This window comes from Frieseomelitta varia, unplaced genomic scaffold (genome assembly GCF_011392965.1).
Source record: "Frieseomelitta varia isolate USP_RPSP 00005682 unplaced genomic scaffold, Fvar_1.2 scaffold_853, whole genome shotgun sequence".
Taxonomy (NCBI): Eukaryota; Metazoa; Arthropoda; class Insecta; order Hymenoptera; family Apidae; genus Frieseomelitta; species Frieseomelitta varia.
This window is the reverse complement of record NW_025110649.1, coordinates 42,838-55,384: the sequence shown is the minus strand read 5'-3', so window position 1 is coordinate 55,384 and position 12,547 is coordinate 42,838. Positions and strand designations below refer to the sequence as shown.

The 12,547-nt window shown below is 33.0% G+C and overlaps 3 protein-coding genes across 7 annotated transcripts; 2 read left to right on the top strand and 1 right to left on the bottom strand.

The window, feature by feature from the left end:
• The first annotated feature begins 2,044 nt into the window (after nucleotides 1–2,044).
• Nucleotides 2,045–6,814, top strand: LOC122536600 (F-box only protein 28). Of its 5 annotated transcripts, none has more exons than XM_043669077.1 (7): nucleotides 2,045–2,132; nucleotides 2,310–2,687; nucleotides 3,948–4,221; nucleotides 4,296–4,544; nucleotides 4,633–4,828; nucleotides 4,953–5,329; nucleotides 5,467–6,814. In XM_043669077.1, exons 3-7 carry the CDS (start codon nucleotides 3,985–3,987, stop codon nucleotides 5,908–5,910), a joined length of 1,503 nt encoding a protein of 500 aa, XP_043525012.1. In that variant the 5' UTR covers nucleotides 2,045–2,132; nucleotides 2,310–2,687; nucleotides 3,948–3,984; the 3' UTR covers nucleotides 5,911–6,814. The 5 variants fall into 5 exon arrangements, with proteins under 5 accessions (XP_043525012.1, XP_043525013.1, XP_043525011.1 ...); XM_043669076.1 differs by having other exon boundaries at nucleotides 2,047–2,207; XM_043669078.1 differs by having other exon boundaries at nucleotides 2,046–2,422.
• Nucleotides 6,815–9,325: 2,511 nt separating this feature from the next.
• On the top strand, nucleotides 9,326–11,566 carry LOC122536601 (max-like protein X). Its single transcript, XM_043669082.1, has 5 exons — nucleotides 9,326–9,814; nucleotides 10,189–10,335; nucleotides 10,435–10,814; nucleotides 10,909–11,022; nucleotides 11,116–11,566. Exons 1-5 carry the CDS (start codon nucleotides 9,778–9,780, stop codon nucleotides 11,170–11,172), a joined length of 735 nt encoding a protein of 244 aa, XP_043525017.1. The 5' UTR covers nucleotides 9,326–9,777; the 3' UTR covers nucleotides 11,173–11,566.
• An 11-nt stretch (nucleotides 11,567–11,577) lies between these two features.
• On the bottom strand, nucleotides 11,578–12,016 carry LOC122536602. The gene has a single exon (XM_043669083.1). It carries the CDS (start codon nucleotides 11,963–11,965, stop codon nucleotides 11,711–11,713), a length of 255 nt encoding a protein of 84 aa, XP_043525018.1. The 5' UTR covers nucleotides 11,966–12,016; the 3' UTR covers nucleotides 11,578–11,710.
• Between the last annotated feature and the right edge of the window lie 531 nt (nucleotides 12,017–12,547).

The following is a 12,547-nucleotide window of genomic DNA, read 5'->3' as shown; positions in this document are numbered from 1 at the left end:
ACGTTCGTGATATTGTATGTACGTGAGCCATGGCTTGCGGTACTTTACGTCCGTAGGAACCCATTACTGCATTTTGAATGTGTCAGCTTCCGTTTGGTGAGATCGTTTCCGCTTACCATTTTTCTCAGTCGTGATGCTCACCAAATTCTTTTGAAATCAATTATTTTCAGTAACTTTATTTATTAGATTCGATTATTACAAAAGTTTTATATATACTCTTCGATTACTACATATTAAAATATTAATAAAAATGTTCATACGTTTGTTGTTATATACATTTTTCTATTTAATAAATATGAATTATATTCATATTTATTAAATAGAAATACAAATTTGAATGAACATCAGTTAAAGGAAAGAAACAAAAGAAAGTTAAAGACGTTAATTCATTATTAACCGCAAAGACACGGTATAGCTAGCAGAAGAGTACGCTTAGGTAGTTGCAATTATTGCATAGAGGTATGAGCACTGTTTTTGTGTTGAATCCTACTTGTTAGCAGCATGAAATATCGACGATAGCTATAACTGCTTCAACAAGCCTTCGAAATATTTGATGAAGGTCGCTACGTTTGATATGTTTCGGAATAAAAGTTTCAAGAAAAACGTCGTTAGATTCGTAGACTCGATTTCACAAGTATTATGCAACGCGTACGTATAGAAATCGTTATGTTTCAAGTAATATTTCGGCTACGCTGACAAAAAGAAGACAAGGGCAAAGGAGAATATTCATTCGCGTGAGGTCAACGAGATAATCATTTTGGAACGACAAGAATAGTTACGATGCGATTTAGACTCCTGAGAATTTTCCATTCTAGTGGGCGAACCACTATCTTGAACAATATTTGAACACTTTGTAAAATGATAACAAGCATTTACAAAGCTAAATATAATTACTTAAATATCGAGTAGTTTTTGTTTCTTTTTAATTTCATTAATTAATTTACTTATTTGAAGCAAGGCATAAAATAATTTTTATTTTATTTGTTATTTGCTCTGTTATTTTATCTTGGATGATGTTAATTAAGTAATAATGTATTTCAAAAATAAATCTTACACATAATAAGATGAAAATTAAAGATTAAATACGCAAAGGCATAGTATAGCAAGCCGAGAAAGTGTATTTACTGCTAAATCAAATGTATACTTACATATGCAGTTATATATTAATTCAATTAATATATAACCACGTATTTGTATAATTCTGTTTCATACCTTGCGTTATCGTATTATATCACAATATTTCAAGATTTAAACACTCGTGTATCTTACGATGACTCGGTTGGTTCATTATTCAATTATTCATTTATTCTTTACATATTTTTAATATATACGTATATATTATGCCATAAGAAGAACGATAGAATCTTGTATTATTTTAATATTTTATATATACCTATATCGTAAAATATTTTACAAAATAATACGTGGAAATTCTTTCTTTAAACTAGGAATAATAAAGTAATAGAGTAACGAAGAATTATAAAATTTCCTAACAATAGAAATTTCTATCAATTTTATATGATTTTCTAATATATTTATGTGAATGAACAAATTCACTGTCAAAATGATGTATTTAGAACAAAAATCCTTACCTTCTGTATTACTTTTTCTTCATTGTTACTAACACAGTTAATTTCATATATTTCTGTAAATGAAGCGAACAAAACCGCGACGTGTTGCATTGAGCTCAGATTAACAATAATAATGACACTTCAACAGTAGCATTTTAACAATAATACTTTAATAATACGTACTTGTTATACTGTACTTTCAATTCAGTCCCCGAAGCTGTCTCCACTTTCAAATTTAAATCGCGCGCTCTTTCTCTCGACCAGCGCGATCTATAGATGTCGCCAGCAGCGTACAAAGGTGAAAACTCTCACGAGTTTCTCTTCTACGTATCGCGCTTCACAGACTGTAGTGCAGCCACTGAGACATTGTCAGAACGGTGAACGTTGCGAACCAAATTGCCAGTCGACCAATCGAGAACCGTTCGTCAATCAGTGAGTACGTTTTCATAGAGTGTCTATGCCAGCAGTGAACAAAATAACTGCTACGGGACATACGCATGTACTTTTGAACGCCGTGGTCGTCGCGATAGTCGTCATCGTCGACGTCGGCCGATCTGAATTGTAGGTAGACGAGAGCAAACTGATTCGCGCCGACAGAGCCAAGCCGTACATAACATAAAAAAGAAACGGGAGAAAGTAAAGAATAAAAAATCTCCTCGTAGTCGAACCTTGTCTCTCAGCGGGCGACACAGCTTCGCAATATACTGACATCGTTATTCTTTATTCTGGTATTTATAGACCGAGAGCCGATGCACCCGATACAGTGATATCTCGATGGTGAAGGAGAGAAACAGGTCTTGGGGGACGAAAAAGAAGCATTTCTTCGTTGTACGCGCGGGCTTTTTTTCCGGGTACGGATTTAGTGATTTACGCGTGTGAGTGCGCCATAGTTACACGAGCGTGAGACGGAAAGAGAGAGACGTATAGAGAATCGGGCACGAACAAGAGCGATATAGGAGTGCTTGAGACGAAACGAGAGAGCCCCGATAGTGAAACGAAGTGAGAACGAGCGCGTTAAAGCAGTGGTCGTGAGGAGAAGGAAGGGATCTCCGTCAAAATGTCGTTGAAAACACCAACGCGGATACAGTGATTGCTTTTCGTCGTTTAACACAGGGGGTACGTGATCTTCCTCCGCTTCGTTCCATCCTTTTTTCTTTCTTTCTTTCTTTCTTTGTTTCTTTCTCTTTTTTCTTTTTTTGGTGTATTTTCACGACGATTCCACTCACTAATTTACCTCTCAAAATGCACAACAGTTTCCACAACTATCTTACCGAAAGGCAGAGAAAAGTCATAGGTGCATCGATTGCGCACGGTCACCCGGTTTCCCTCTGTTTGTTTCCATCGGGCTTTGTATAACTCTGTCGTTACTGTGTGCATAACACGCAACGGCCATCTCGTTACAATAGTGGCCAAAGATATCTCTTGTTTATGCCCGTCCACTCGTATCTCTTGTATTTTTTTTCCACTTCTTGGTTCACCGTACACACAGAATTCGAGCAAGACGTTCGGCAATCTCACTCGCTGTTCCGATGCACCAGGTATTCGTCCGTTGAACCGATTGCTAATCGCGTACCATTCAGGCATTTTCTTTCCAATTCGTCAATTTGACTTGGCTCTCGGAGGAGCTTTCTCCAGTGTTGGAAATTTCAGCTTCCGTTTTGCCTCGGCTATTTTCCCGGATTTCTTTCGCCTGTTACGCTCGGCGAACATTCGTTGTTTCTTTCGCTGTTTGAGAACCGATGAGAATCGAGGCATACTCGAATCTTCAAGATCCTAGGTTACATTACGAATTTGTTTTTTCTCGTTATTCCGTTAATATCCGCTGTCGAGATCTTACGTCCGTTTCTTTTAACACGGGCCTCATTTGGTAATTCATTTTTTCAGAACGTTTCTCTTTTTTTTTTCTTCTGGGAAAGCACAAGCTGCACTAGCGGGAGATTTTCGTTATATTTAGCATTATTGAAAATAACATTCTTCCTCATGGATGATTTGATATTATTCGAGTCGATAATTTTTAGCCAGCTTGAGAAATTGTACAAATAACGTGCAATAATGTGTGAAGATAAATGAATATCAGAATGAAAGTGATTCTGATTCTTTTTATTCAAGTAATAGCAGTTGTATGCAGTGTACTTTGAAAATGTTTGAAGAATTTATGAATATTTGTATAATTTGTCAATCGTTTCAAAGTCAAATTGTGATTTCTTAGATGCAAATTTAATTTTATTAATGTTTTGCTATATTGCGAATAAATTATTTTTTAATGTCACTGAGTGTAAACGGGTATTTTCCTATTTTTCTTTCTTGCAATTTCTATCTTGATAATTATTTTTATATGAAAATAATTTTTTTATTTACAATGAATTTTAATTTCAGATTTTGGTAGAGTTGATCATCTAAAAGTAATAAAATTATGGTGTCAACTCGTCAATCAAGTAGTATGGGTGGAAGTAATGGAGGTGGGCCTGCTGCTGAAATTACAGATGTGAATTCATCAAGAAGGTCTGTAGCAATGGCCAGCTCATGCAGCGGTACATCTGTTTCTGAGCCACCTCCTGACAGCAATTTGAACCTTCTTGATTTACCAGTGGAAATTCTTGAAAAGATTTTCAGCTATTTGGATTATAATACAGTGGCTCACTTACGTCCAGTAAGTCAACATTATTTACTTGATGTTTAAAAAAAAAAAAAAAAGATATATTCATATTACATTCATTTTTTTAGATTTGTCATCAGATGGATCGTGTTTGTGGATCAATTTTGAATTCTACATTTCAAAAGCTTCAAGCACAAATGTTGAGCCGTTTCCAGGCAATTAAAGCACAGATGCCAAGGCGTGAATCCGCACGTCGTAATCATCCATTAGCTTGTGAATCAGACATCATTGAAACCCTTCATATGCGTCTTACCTTGCTCCAAATGAGTTTTGGCAAACACATTGAGCGTAAACATTGTTGTTTTTTCCCTGGAGAGGTAAATGAAGTTTTTCTTGCGTGTTAACATGGTTAAAAGTATGCAACATACATATCTGTATGAATACCAATTTCTAATTGTATTTCAGATTTTAGATGAAGTTTATCGTATTTTGCATTATATAAAAGTTACTCCAAAATTAGCCAGACCATACAAAGTTACAGATGAATTATTTGATTTAAGTACTATGGCTATGGAATACTTTAAAGAACATATTGAACCAACATTACCAGAAATTCCTTATTTTGGAGCTGATTTCCTAGATCTTGCTGGGACATTTTCCTGTGAGTAAAAAATTCAATTTTCGAAATTGAATATATTTGTCTGTTTATACGAAAGTAATATATATTTTTTTGTATAGTAATTTTAATTATTCTATTTTGCATATGATTTATTTAAATGTTACAGCTTCTAGTAATGTGAACAAGCCATTTATGTGCCTGGACTCTACACCTTTAACTGTTGGAACTGGTAAATCAGGAAGCAATAGCGGAGAAGAAGGGTCCCCTCCACATTCTTCAGATGACCCTGGTCTATTAGAATCCAATGTATCACCTCCACAGTCGAATATGGTGTTACGGAAAAGGATTCGTAAAATTAAACAAGGCATGAAGCGATATAATAGCCAGTTAACATTAATGCGTAGAGATTTGAGGAGCTGCAAAGCAAAAATAGCGGAACAACAAAAACAGATCGTTGAATATGCTACGCGTCTTGATGAAAACGATAAGAAGAACGAAGAGACTTCTCGTAAATTCAGCACACTCCTACAGGTATTTACTAAGGTACTCTTAGTATAGTATGATAGAAAAAATACGTGTCGATTTGGCTAGAAATATTAATTGAACATGTCTAAAGTTCAAATTTTTAATAATTTATACTTTCTTATAATTTGTAAAATGATTGATTGTATATTATGCAGGAATTGAACAAGTGTAAAACGGAACTTCAGTATTGGCGATCAAAATCTCCGGCGATACCGGTGTGTGTAGTCTGTGGGCAATCTGTGTTAGTACCAACGGAAGATTTACAAGCTTTAACGAATCAAGGTGTACTACCGGAAACACTTGATGAAGGATTAGATTTCATTCCCATAGCAGATCCGCAGAGTCTTACCGAAGTAGTACCGCAACCAACAGTTACACAACAGCCATCATCACCACCGTCACCACAGCTACCACCACCATCGTCACCACAGCTGCCACCACCACCACCATCACCAACAGTGGAAATGGCACCATTAAAGGCTCCTGTGCCTTCATTACTTCAAAAACGAAAATCTACCACGGAGGAAGCACCGAGTGACCCCGCAAAGAAACCTCGTCGTACTGCCAAGTCACGTCAGGTTAAACGCTCGAAGATATAAATTGATTCTGATCATGGTACAAAAATATCTGTGTAAACATCTTTACACATCTTGGGTTCTTGAAAGAGGTTTTTCTATATGAAGTAACATGTTTCTTTACGCCAGCGAGCGAATGATCTTACAAGAAGTCCCGGGGAATAATGCTAATTTTTTGATAAGTTTTTCCACAATGATACAGTTCGAAATATTGAAGCTGATTTTTTGGGACAAATGATTAACATTTCTAGCTCTATTATTGTACGAAAGCTCGTCAAAAAGTCAGCGTTACACCTCGCGCCTCCTCTTGTTAGAAAAGTACAAAATTCTTTCTTGAACGTCCTATATTTCGCGCAACGAACCTCGTTTCAAAAAATTCTAGCCATGTTGGTTACCGCGCGAAGGGAATTGACGCGATTAATTTTCCTATTTTATTATGGACGGATTTGTCACACACCGTGACGTCTACAAATATTCTAAATGATAGTTGATCATTCGTATCGTTCGTAAAGCAACAAACGAGCTACTTTTTTTGAACCCTTTTAATTATTATTATTATTTTCGTGATGGTATATACAAGGAGGACGGAAAGGTCGAATTTTGTATGAAATGTTTATTTTACATCACCATCACGCTAATAGAGCAGATGACAACATGTAATACGACAACAAGTAAGAATTCACCTTCTGTATTCCTTGTTCACAAATGTTGCACTGATTTTTCATTTACTCGCTAATCGTTTCTAATCTATTTTTCTTTTTTCTTTTTTTGCCGTAATATTTTGCCCTAAACATTTTATCATAATTTAATTTAATACCTACTAGACAATACACAAGAACAAATACCGAAGTGAAAAATTTCATAGTTGAACGAAGGAAAAAATATTCGAGTCACGACAATTCTTGTTTTATTTATATAATTTATTGTTCGTTGCAGTTCTGAATTAAACAAAAATTATTAAATTTGATGAATTTTATTTCAAGTAGGTATTCTTGTCTTTGTAGAAATTTTTGTATGAAATTTCGAGTGGACATTAGAAATGATTCTAGTAAATTTTGTTTTGCAATATCAACAAATAAGTACCTGAGAGGACTTAGTGAGATTAGTTCGCGCAGGTACTCCAAGTTCATCAATATTCATATCAATTTCCTAATTTATCTAAGTCTGCTCAATTAAACAAAAAACAGAATAGAAATGAAAAATAATTTTTCTATAAAAACAATTTATGTACCATTCATGTTATGTTATTAGTTTAAGCCATAAAATGAATAGTGAAAGTCAAAGGCTACGAAAACTGAATTGCTTTTGCGTAGTGACATGTGATATATCGATTTTTTTTCGATTATTAAAGCACGAATGTGTAATTAAAATAATTAATTTAATAGAGCAGCTCACCTAGATGAAATCAAAACATTTGTAATAATATGAACGTTTGTGAGCCTTAAAAAAAAATGCGGAGAAAATGAAAATATACTAAAATACCTTGATAGGTGTTATTTTGTTTTTAACGCGCCATCTTCTAAACGTGTGATTTTCTTCACGAGATGGTGATATTGCAATATTAATAGTTCTAGGAAATAATTTATAGAATCAATTATTTATAGGAAAATTATTATTAGATTATTTTTAAAACATTTTCGGAATATAATTTATCGATTATATCAATCTGAACGAATAATCATAAATTCTACGCTACATTTTTACGAAAAAAAAAAAAATAATAAAAAATATATCAGCAAAAAGATGTGAATCATTATTTAGTAATATTAATGAAAAATTCGCGTTTAAGCAGTTTTTTTAAAAGTCGGACGGATTACCCTGCGCGATGCTCGATGATCGGTCTGCGTAGATTCAATTAATTAATATTTGCACCAATCCTAATTAATCTCAAAGAAGTGTAGTTTGAAATATTGTGAATTAATTATCATTCATGATTCTAGTAATAAATATAAAAAATACTGATAATAAGTAAATGATACTTTATTATAAATATATAAATATATATATGAGTGCGGTACTTGCCAGAATATGCATACCACACAGAACAGTTTAGTTTAATGGAACAATAAAATATGATAATTAATTAATGATGAAATAATTATCGAAATATATATAATTTTTTATTGATGTCAAAAGTTAATTAGGAGAAAAAAAAAATGGAAAAAATAAACTTAGCGAACGGACGGAATAACGAGTACGTCACGAACACGCATGTATGTATGAAATGAGCGAGAGAAATATAAGTGTGCGTGAAATATATGTATATATATATAATATATGTACTATATATATTATATATATATATATATTAAATATATTAAAAATACTAAATTCAAACTTAATGAGAATTTACGATGTGATGCTTTATCGATTTAACTGCGAGAAAGTGACCTTTATTCAAATAAAATACATGTAGGGCGTTTCTGGCTACGGAAGAGGTGATTACGAAAAAAATCCAAGAAATAAAAACGGAAATATGTGTGAATTTTACTTAATGTTATGTTAAATAGCATGCGGGGGCGGGCATAACCGAGATGCCGTGTCGGAAATTTCGAAATGCTTGTAATTGTATGCTTATTATCGCGAATAGTAAAATATGTTCTGACAGATTAAATATTAAGAAAAACGAAAGAAGGGAGGGGGAAAAAAAAAGAAACGAATGAATGAAAATACGAGGGAAAACCTGTGTAACGAGACACGCATTTTACTAAATATAATCTAGGTCCCTGTGAATGTAACAGCATCCCGATATACAGCCTTCAGAAGAATTGTATTTATGAATCAATAACTAAATGTACTCCCACTGAAATATTTACACTTCCGACGAGATACACATTGCCAGTTTATGGTCTTAAAATAGTTTACAGTCATCGGCTTTCCGACATTATCCGTCCCCGAACGATACAAATGTAGCGTTGTGTACTACATATATGGATCTACTAAGGATATACAACCGAATATTACAATAAATACACAATTAGAAGTAGAATAATTTCCTAATTAGTAGTACTAATGCATTGTTAACAATGCGAGCACAGAAATGATAATTTTCGACTTTTCATTCGTCATGACTAGAAAATCCGAGGATCACGGTTCGTTTACAGTATCAGCGTGCTAGCAGGTTGAATGGTCTACGGATTAGACGTGCAATTTACGAGGGGGAATTATCACATACGTGTACTTCGGAAATTTACACATACGAGGAGAAAAAGTGCATGGAAATACAATTGCCAGCGTTACGGCCCGAAACGTCGTACCGCCGAAAAAGAAATATGATTTATCTTAATTGGTTTTACATGTATTAAAGCGATTGTAAATATATATATTAGATACACCTTATAATAAACGTAATTTAACATAAAAAAAAGAAGCACTTCTCGAATGCTTTCTGCGTATATTTCAATTGTGTATATAAAAGAGAGAAAATACTGAATTTGTTGTCGAATTGCTCCTCTACATTGCTCCGCTAATTGGTCCGATACAACCTTGACTTTCACTTTCGTCTGCTAGACGAGCACGTGGTTTCGTTTGACAGTTTGTATTCTTTCTGTTTCGATAGATGGCGACCCTGTTTCTTCCAATTGTCGGCCATTCTCTCAACAGTTGCATTTCCGTCGAAGATGGCAGTGTCTACAGAGACAAATGTTGTGAAATAAATTTTTCGGAATGATTTATCATGGTACCACGACCGTGTCTCTGATCTAAGATGTATTTTGAAATTAGTTTGTGTTTGTTAATATGATAATTTGTCGATCACATCTTCATGGATATACGTGATCCGTCGCGATATAGTTGTGCATTTTACTTGTTGCTGTTGTGCTATAACCTTCCCACGTGTACTTTTTAGTTTCATCTGAGTTCTTCCTTTTCGACGAATAAATTATTGACACAATGGGAGATACATTGCACAAAGATAGATACGAGATATGTAAGTGAAATTATATTTTATATTTTTCGTTTTATCAATTTGTGTTTTTCCGCATTGTTATCTTGCTCTTATTGAATATTATGCGTTATACGTTTGATGATTTTAACGTAGTATTTATTATCCTTGATAACGTATAGATATGATTTTTATTTTATTTCAAAACGAAAATAATTCGTTTTACATTGATTATTTGTGAATATCGAAGCGCATTGATTATTTGTGAATATCGTTTTACATTGATTATTTGTGAATATCGTTTTACATTGATTATTTGTGAATATCGTTTTACATTGATTATTTGTGAATATTGTTTTACATTGATTATTTGTGAATATCGAAGCGCAAATTATATTTGATGTATTTTGTGGAAACAGCAAATTTAGCAATGCGCAGTGGAGGTAATATAGGAGGTGATAGTGATATGAAACTGGAACCCTCTAGTCCCACAGAGAAGTATACCTTTTCTCGTTGTAGTAGTACTGGGTCAGTGAATACACCGTCTTCGTCTGCTCATAATACAGGTTTGAAACAGTGATTGAAATAAGTACAGTGAATATTTTTAGAAATAAATTTTTTGAAATATATGAGTGACATTTATTAATGAATCTCATTAATTGTAGAAGATGAAGATAGTGATAACAAAAATTCAACTATAAGTTACAAAGAACGTAGGAGGGAGGCTCACACACAGGCTGAACAAAAGAGAAGAGATGCTATCAAAAAAGGATATGATTCTCTTCAAGATTTGGTTCCTACTTGTCAACATACTGATTCCTCTGGTTATAAACTTTCTAAGGCTACTGTACTTCAAAAATCCATCGATTATATACAATTCTTGTTGCAACAGAAGAAGAAACAAGAGGAAGAACGTAATGCATTAAGAAAAGAAGTTGTAGCATTGCGCATTATGCAAGCTAATTACGAACAGATTGTGAAGGCTCACCAGACTCAACCAGGGCATGCAGAAATGCATATACCTGATGAAACCAAATTTCAAGTGGTAAGATTAAGATATTGTAAAATTGCAATATCAAATTAAGATTTTTTACTGTCTTATTTTGAAGATATTTCATAGTTAATTTATTTATTATTAGTTCCAGGCAATTATGGATCGTTTATTTCAAACATTCAATAACATTTCAGTAGCAAATTTTGCAGAATTATCTGCATGTGTGTTTAGTTGGTTAGAGGAGCATTGTAAACCTCAAGTGAGTAAATTACTTTTCAGATTATTATAAATATTTTTTTTTAATAAGATAAACGTATACCATTTTAAAAATAATGCACTTCAAATATTTCAGACTTTACGTGAAGTAGTACTCTCTGTTCTCCAGCAGCTTAATAGCCAAATCAGCTAGTCATATATATATATATATTTTTTTATTAGATTATTTGTGATTGCACAACTTTATAAAATCTATTTGCGGGTACTTAGATCAATTAAATAGAGTTACCAGAAAGGATCGGAGTATGAGTTTTTGCATAATATGGGTAGCATAATGATTATACAAGAAATATAAATAGAAATTTATTTTATATACTAATATTATAGGTGTAACATGGTATGTTATTTGATAGTGACCAATATTAAATATTTTTAACAGAGAATTTTTTATGAACTTTGCAGCATATATGTATAATACAGAATGTATATGATTGTATTGACTTGTATATATGATTGAATTGTACATAATACGTTGACTTGCAACATCATAGTATAGTTTGAAATAAAAATCAAATTGTGTGCATTTATACGTTGTATTTACAACTATTAACAATGAAAGACATATAATGTTCCTTATTTTGTGTGTAATTAGTCTTCTCTTAAGAGTACCAATTTACGTCCAAGAATTTCATTCTTGATGTTAATTTTATATTTTGTATAGTTTCTTTTGATTAAACCTTCTCAGATTCGGTAGGCATACTTTCTCCTTGTGTAATGTCGTTCAGAAGTATGGCATCCAATCTTGGTCTGTTAGGATCGTCGTGTTCATGCTGAGGACTCTGAGGACGTCTTCTTTTTGATCTGTCCTCTGGTCTACAACAGAGATCTCTGAAGATACAGGCATAGCAGGCTAGCAATGCGCTCATCATCATTAAACCACCAATTGCAAGAATCACCACTAAGAATATCGATATTTCGTCTCCCATGTTATATATTTTTGATCGTTTTGCTAGCTAATGTTTACAGCATCTGTAACAGAAGTTCATTGAAATCAAATATTTATTATAAAAATTACCGATTTAGCTATTCCTTAATTTTACATTTTAATAATTTTATAAAGATTTAATACAACGTAATCTCTAATATATGTGCTATAACTTGATTACCATTGATTTTCTATTTTTATGAATAAATGGAGAGAGAGGTGGTCTCAAGAATTTACATAATTTTCAATGAAACTGAACTCATAGAAAGTTACATTACAATTTTTCTTTAGATAACACGCGAGCAGAATAGTAATTATTCGTTCTATTCCTTACCATCGTCCTACTGGCATTCAGTTCTTTGATATTAAAAAATAATATCAAAATTATCATCTTATATCAAATTATAATTGCTTATCCTACTCTTTATTTGTTAGAGAATAATTAACAAACATTTATATATGCCAGTGCAGGACAAAGGAAAGTTTACAGAGACATTAAAAGTGTTAATATAATCTCTTACGTTTATTTATTGTCAAATAGAATTTTAAAATAGGTAATGATACTGTTTTCTTATCGTTCATC

Excerpts from the sequence above, each read along its gene's own strand:
- LOC122536600 (XM_043669077.1), top strand. The coding sequence starts at position 3,985 with ATGGTGTCAACTCGTCAATCAAGTAGTATGGGTGGAAGTAATGGAGGT. Across the intron at positions 4,545-4,632 it reads GTTGTTTTTTCCCTGGAGAG|ATTTTAGATGAAGTTTATCG; the intron begins GTAAATGAAGTT and ends ATTGTATTTCAG. Across the intron at positions 5,330-5,466 it reads TCCTACAGGTATTTACTAAG|GAATTGAACAAGTGTAAAAC; the intron begins GTACTCTTAGTA and ends TATATTATGCAG.
- LOC122536601 (XM_043669082.1), top strand. The coding sequence starts at position 9,778 with ATGGGAGATACATTGCACAAAGATAGATACGAGATAT. Across the intron at positions 9,815-10,188 it reads CAAAGATAGATACGAGATAT|CAAATTTAGCAATGCGCAGT; the intron begins GTAAGTGAAATT and ends TTGTGGAAACAG. Across the intron at positions 11,023-11,115 it reads AGGAGCATTGTAAACCTCAA|ACTTTACGTGAAGTAGTACT; the intron begins GTGAGTAAATTA and ends CAAATATTTCAG.
- LOC122536602 (XM_043669083.1), bottom strand. The coding sequence starts at position 11,965 with ATGGGAGACGAAATATCGATATTCTTAGTGGTGATTCTTGCAATTGGT.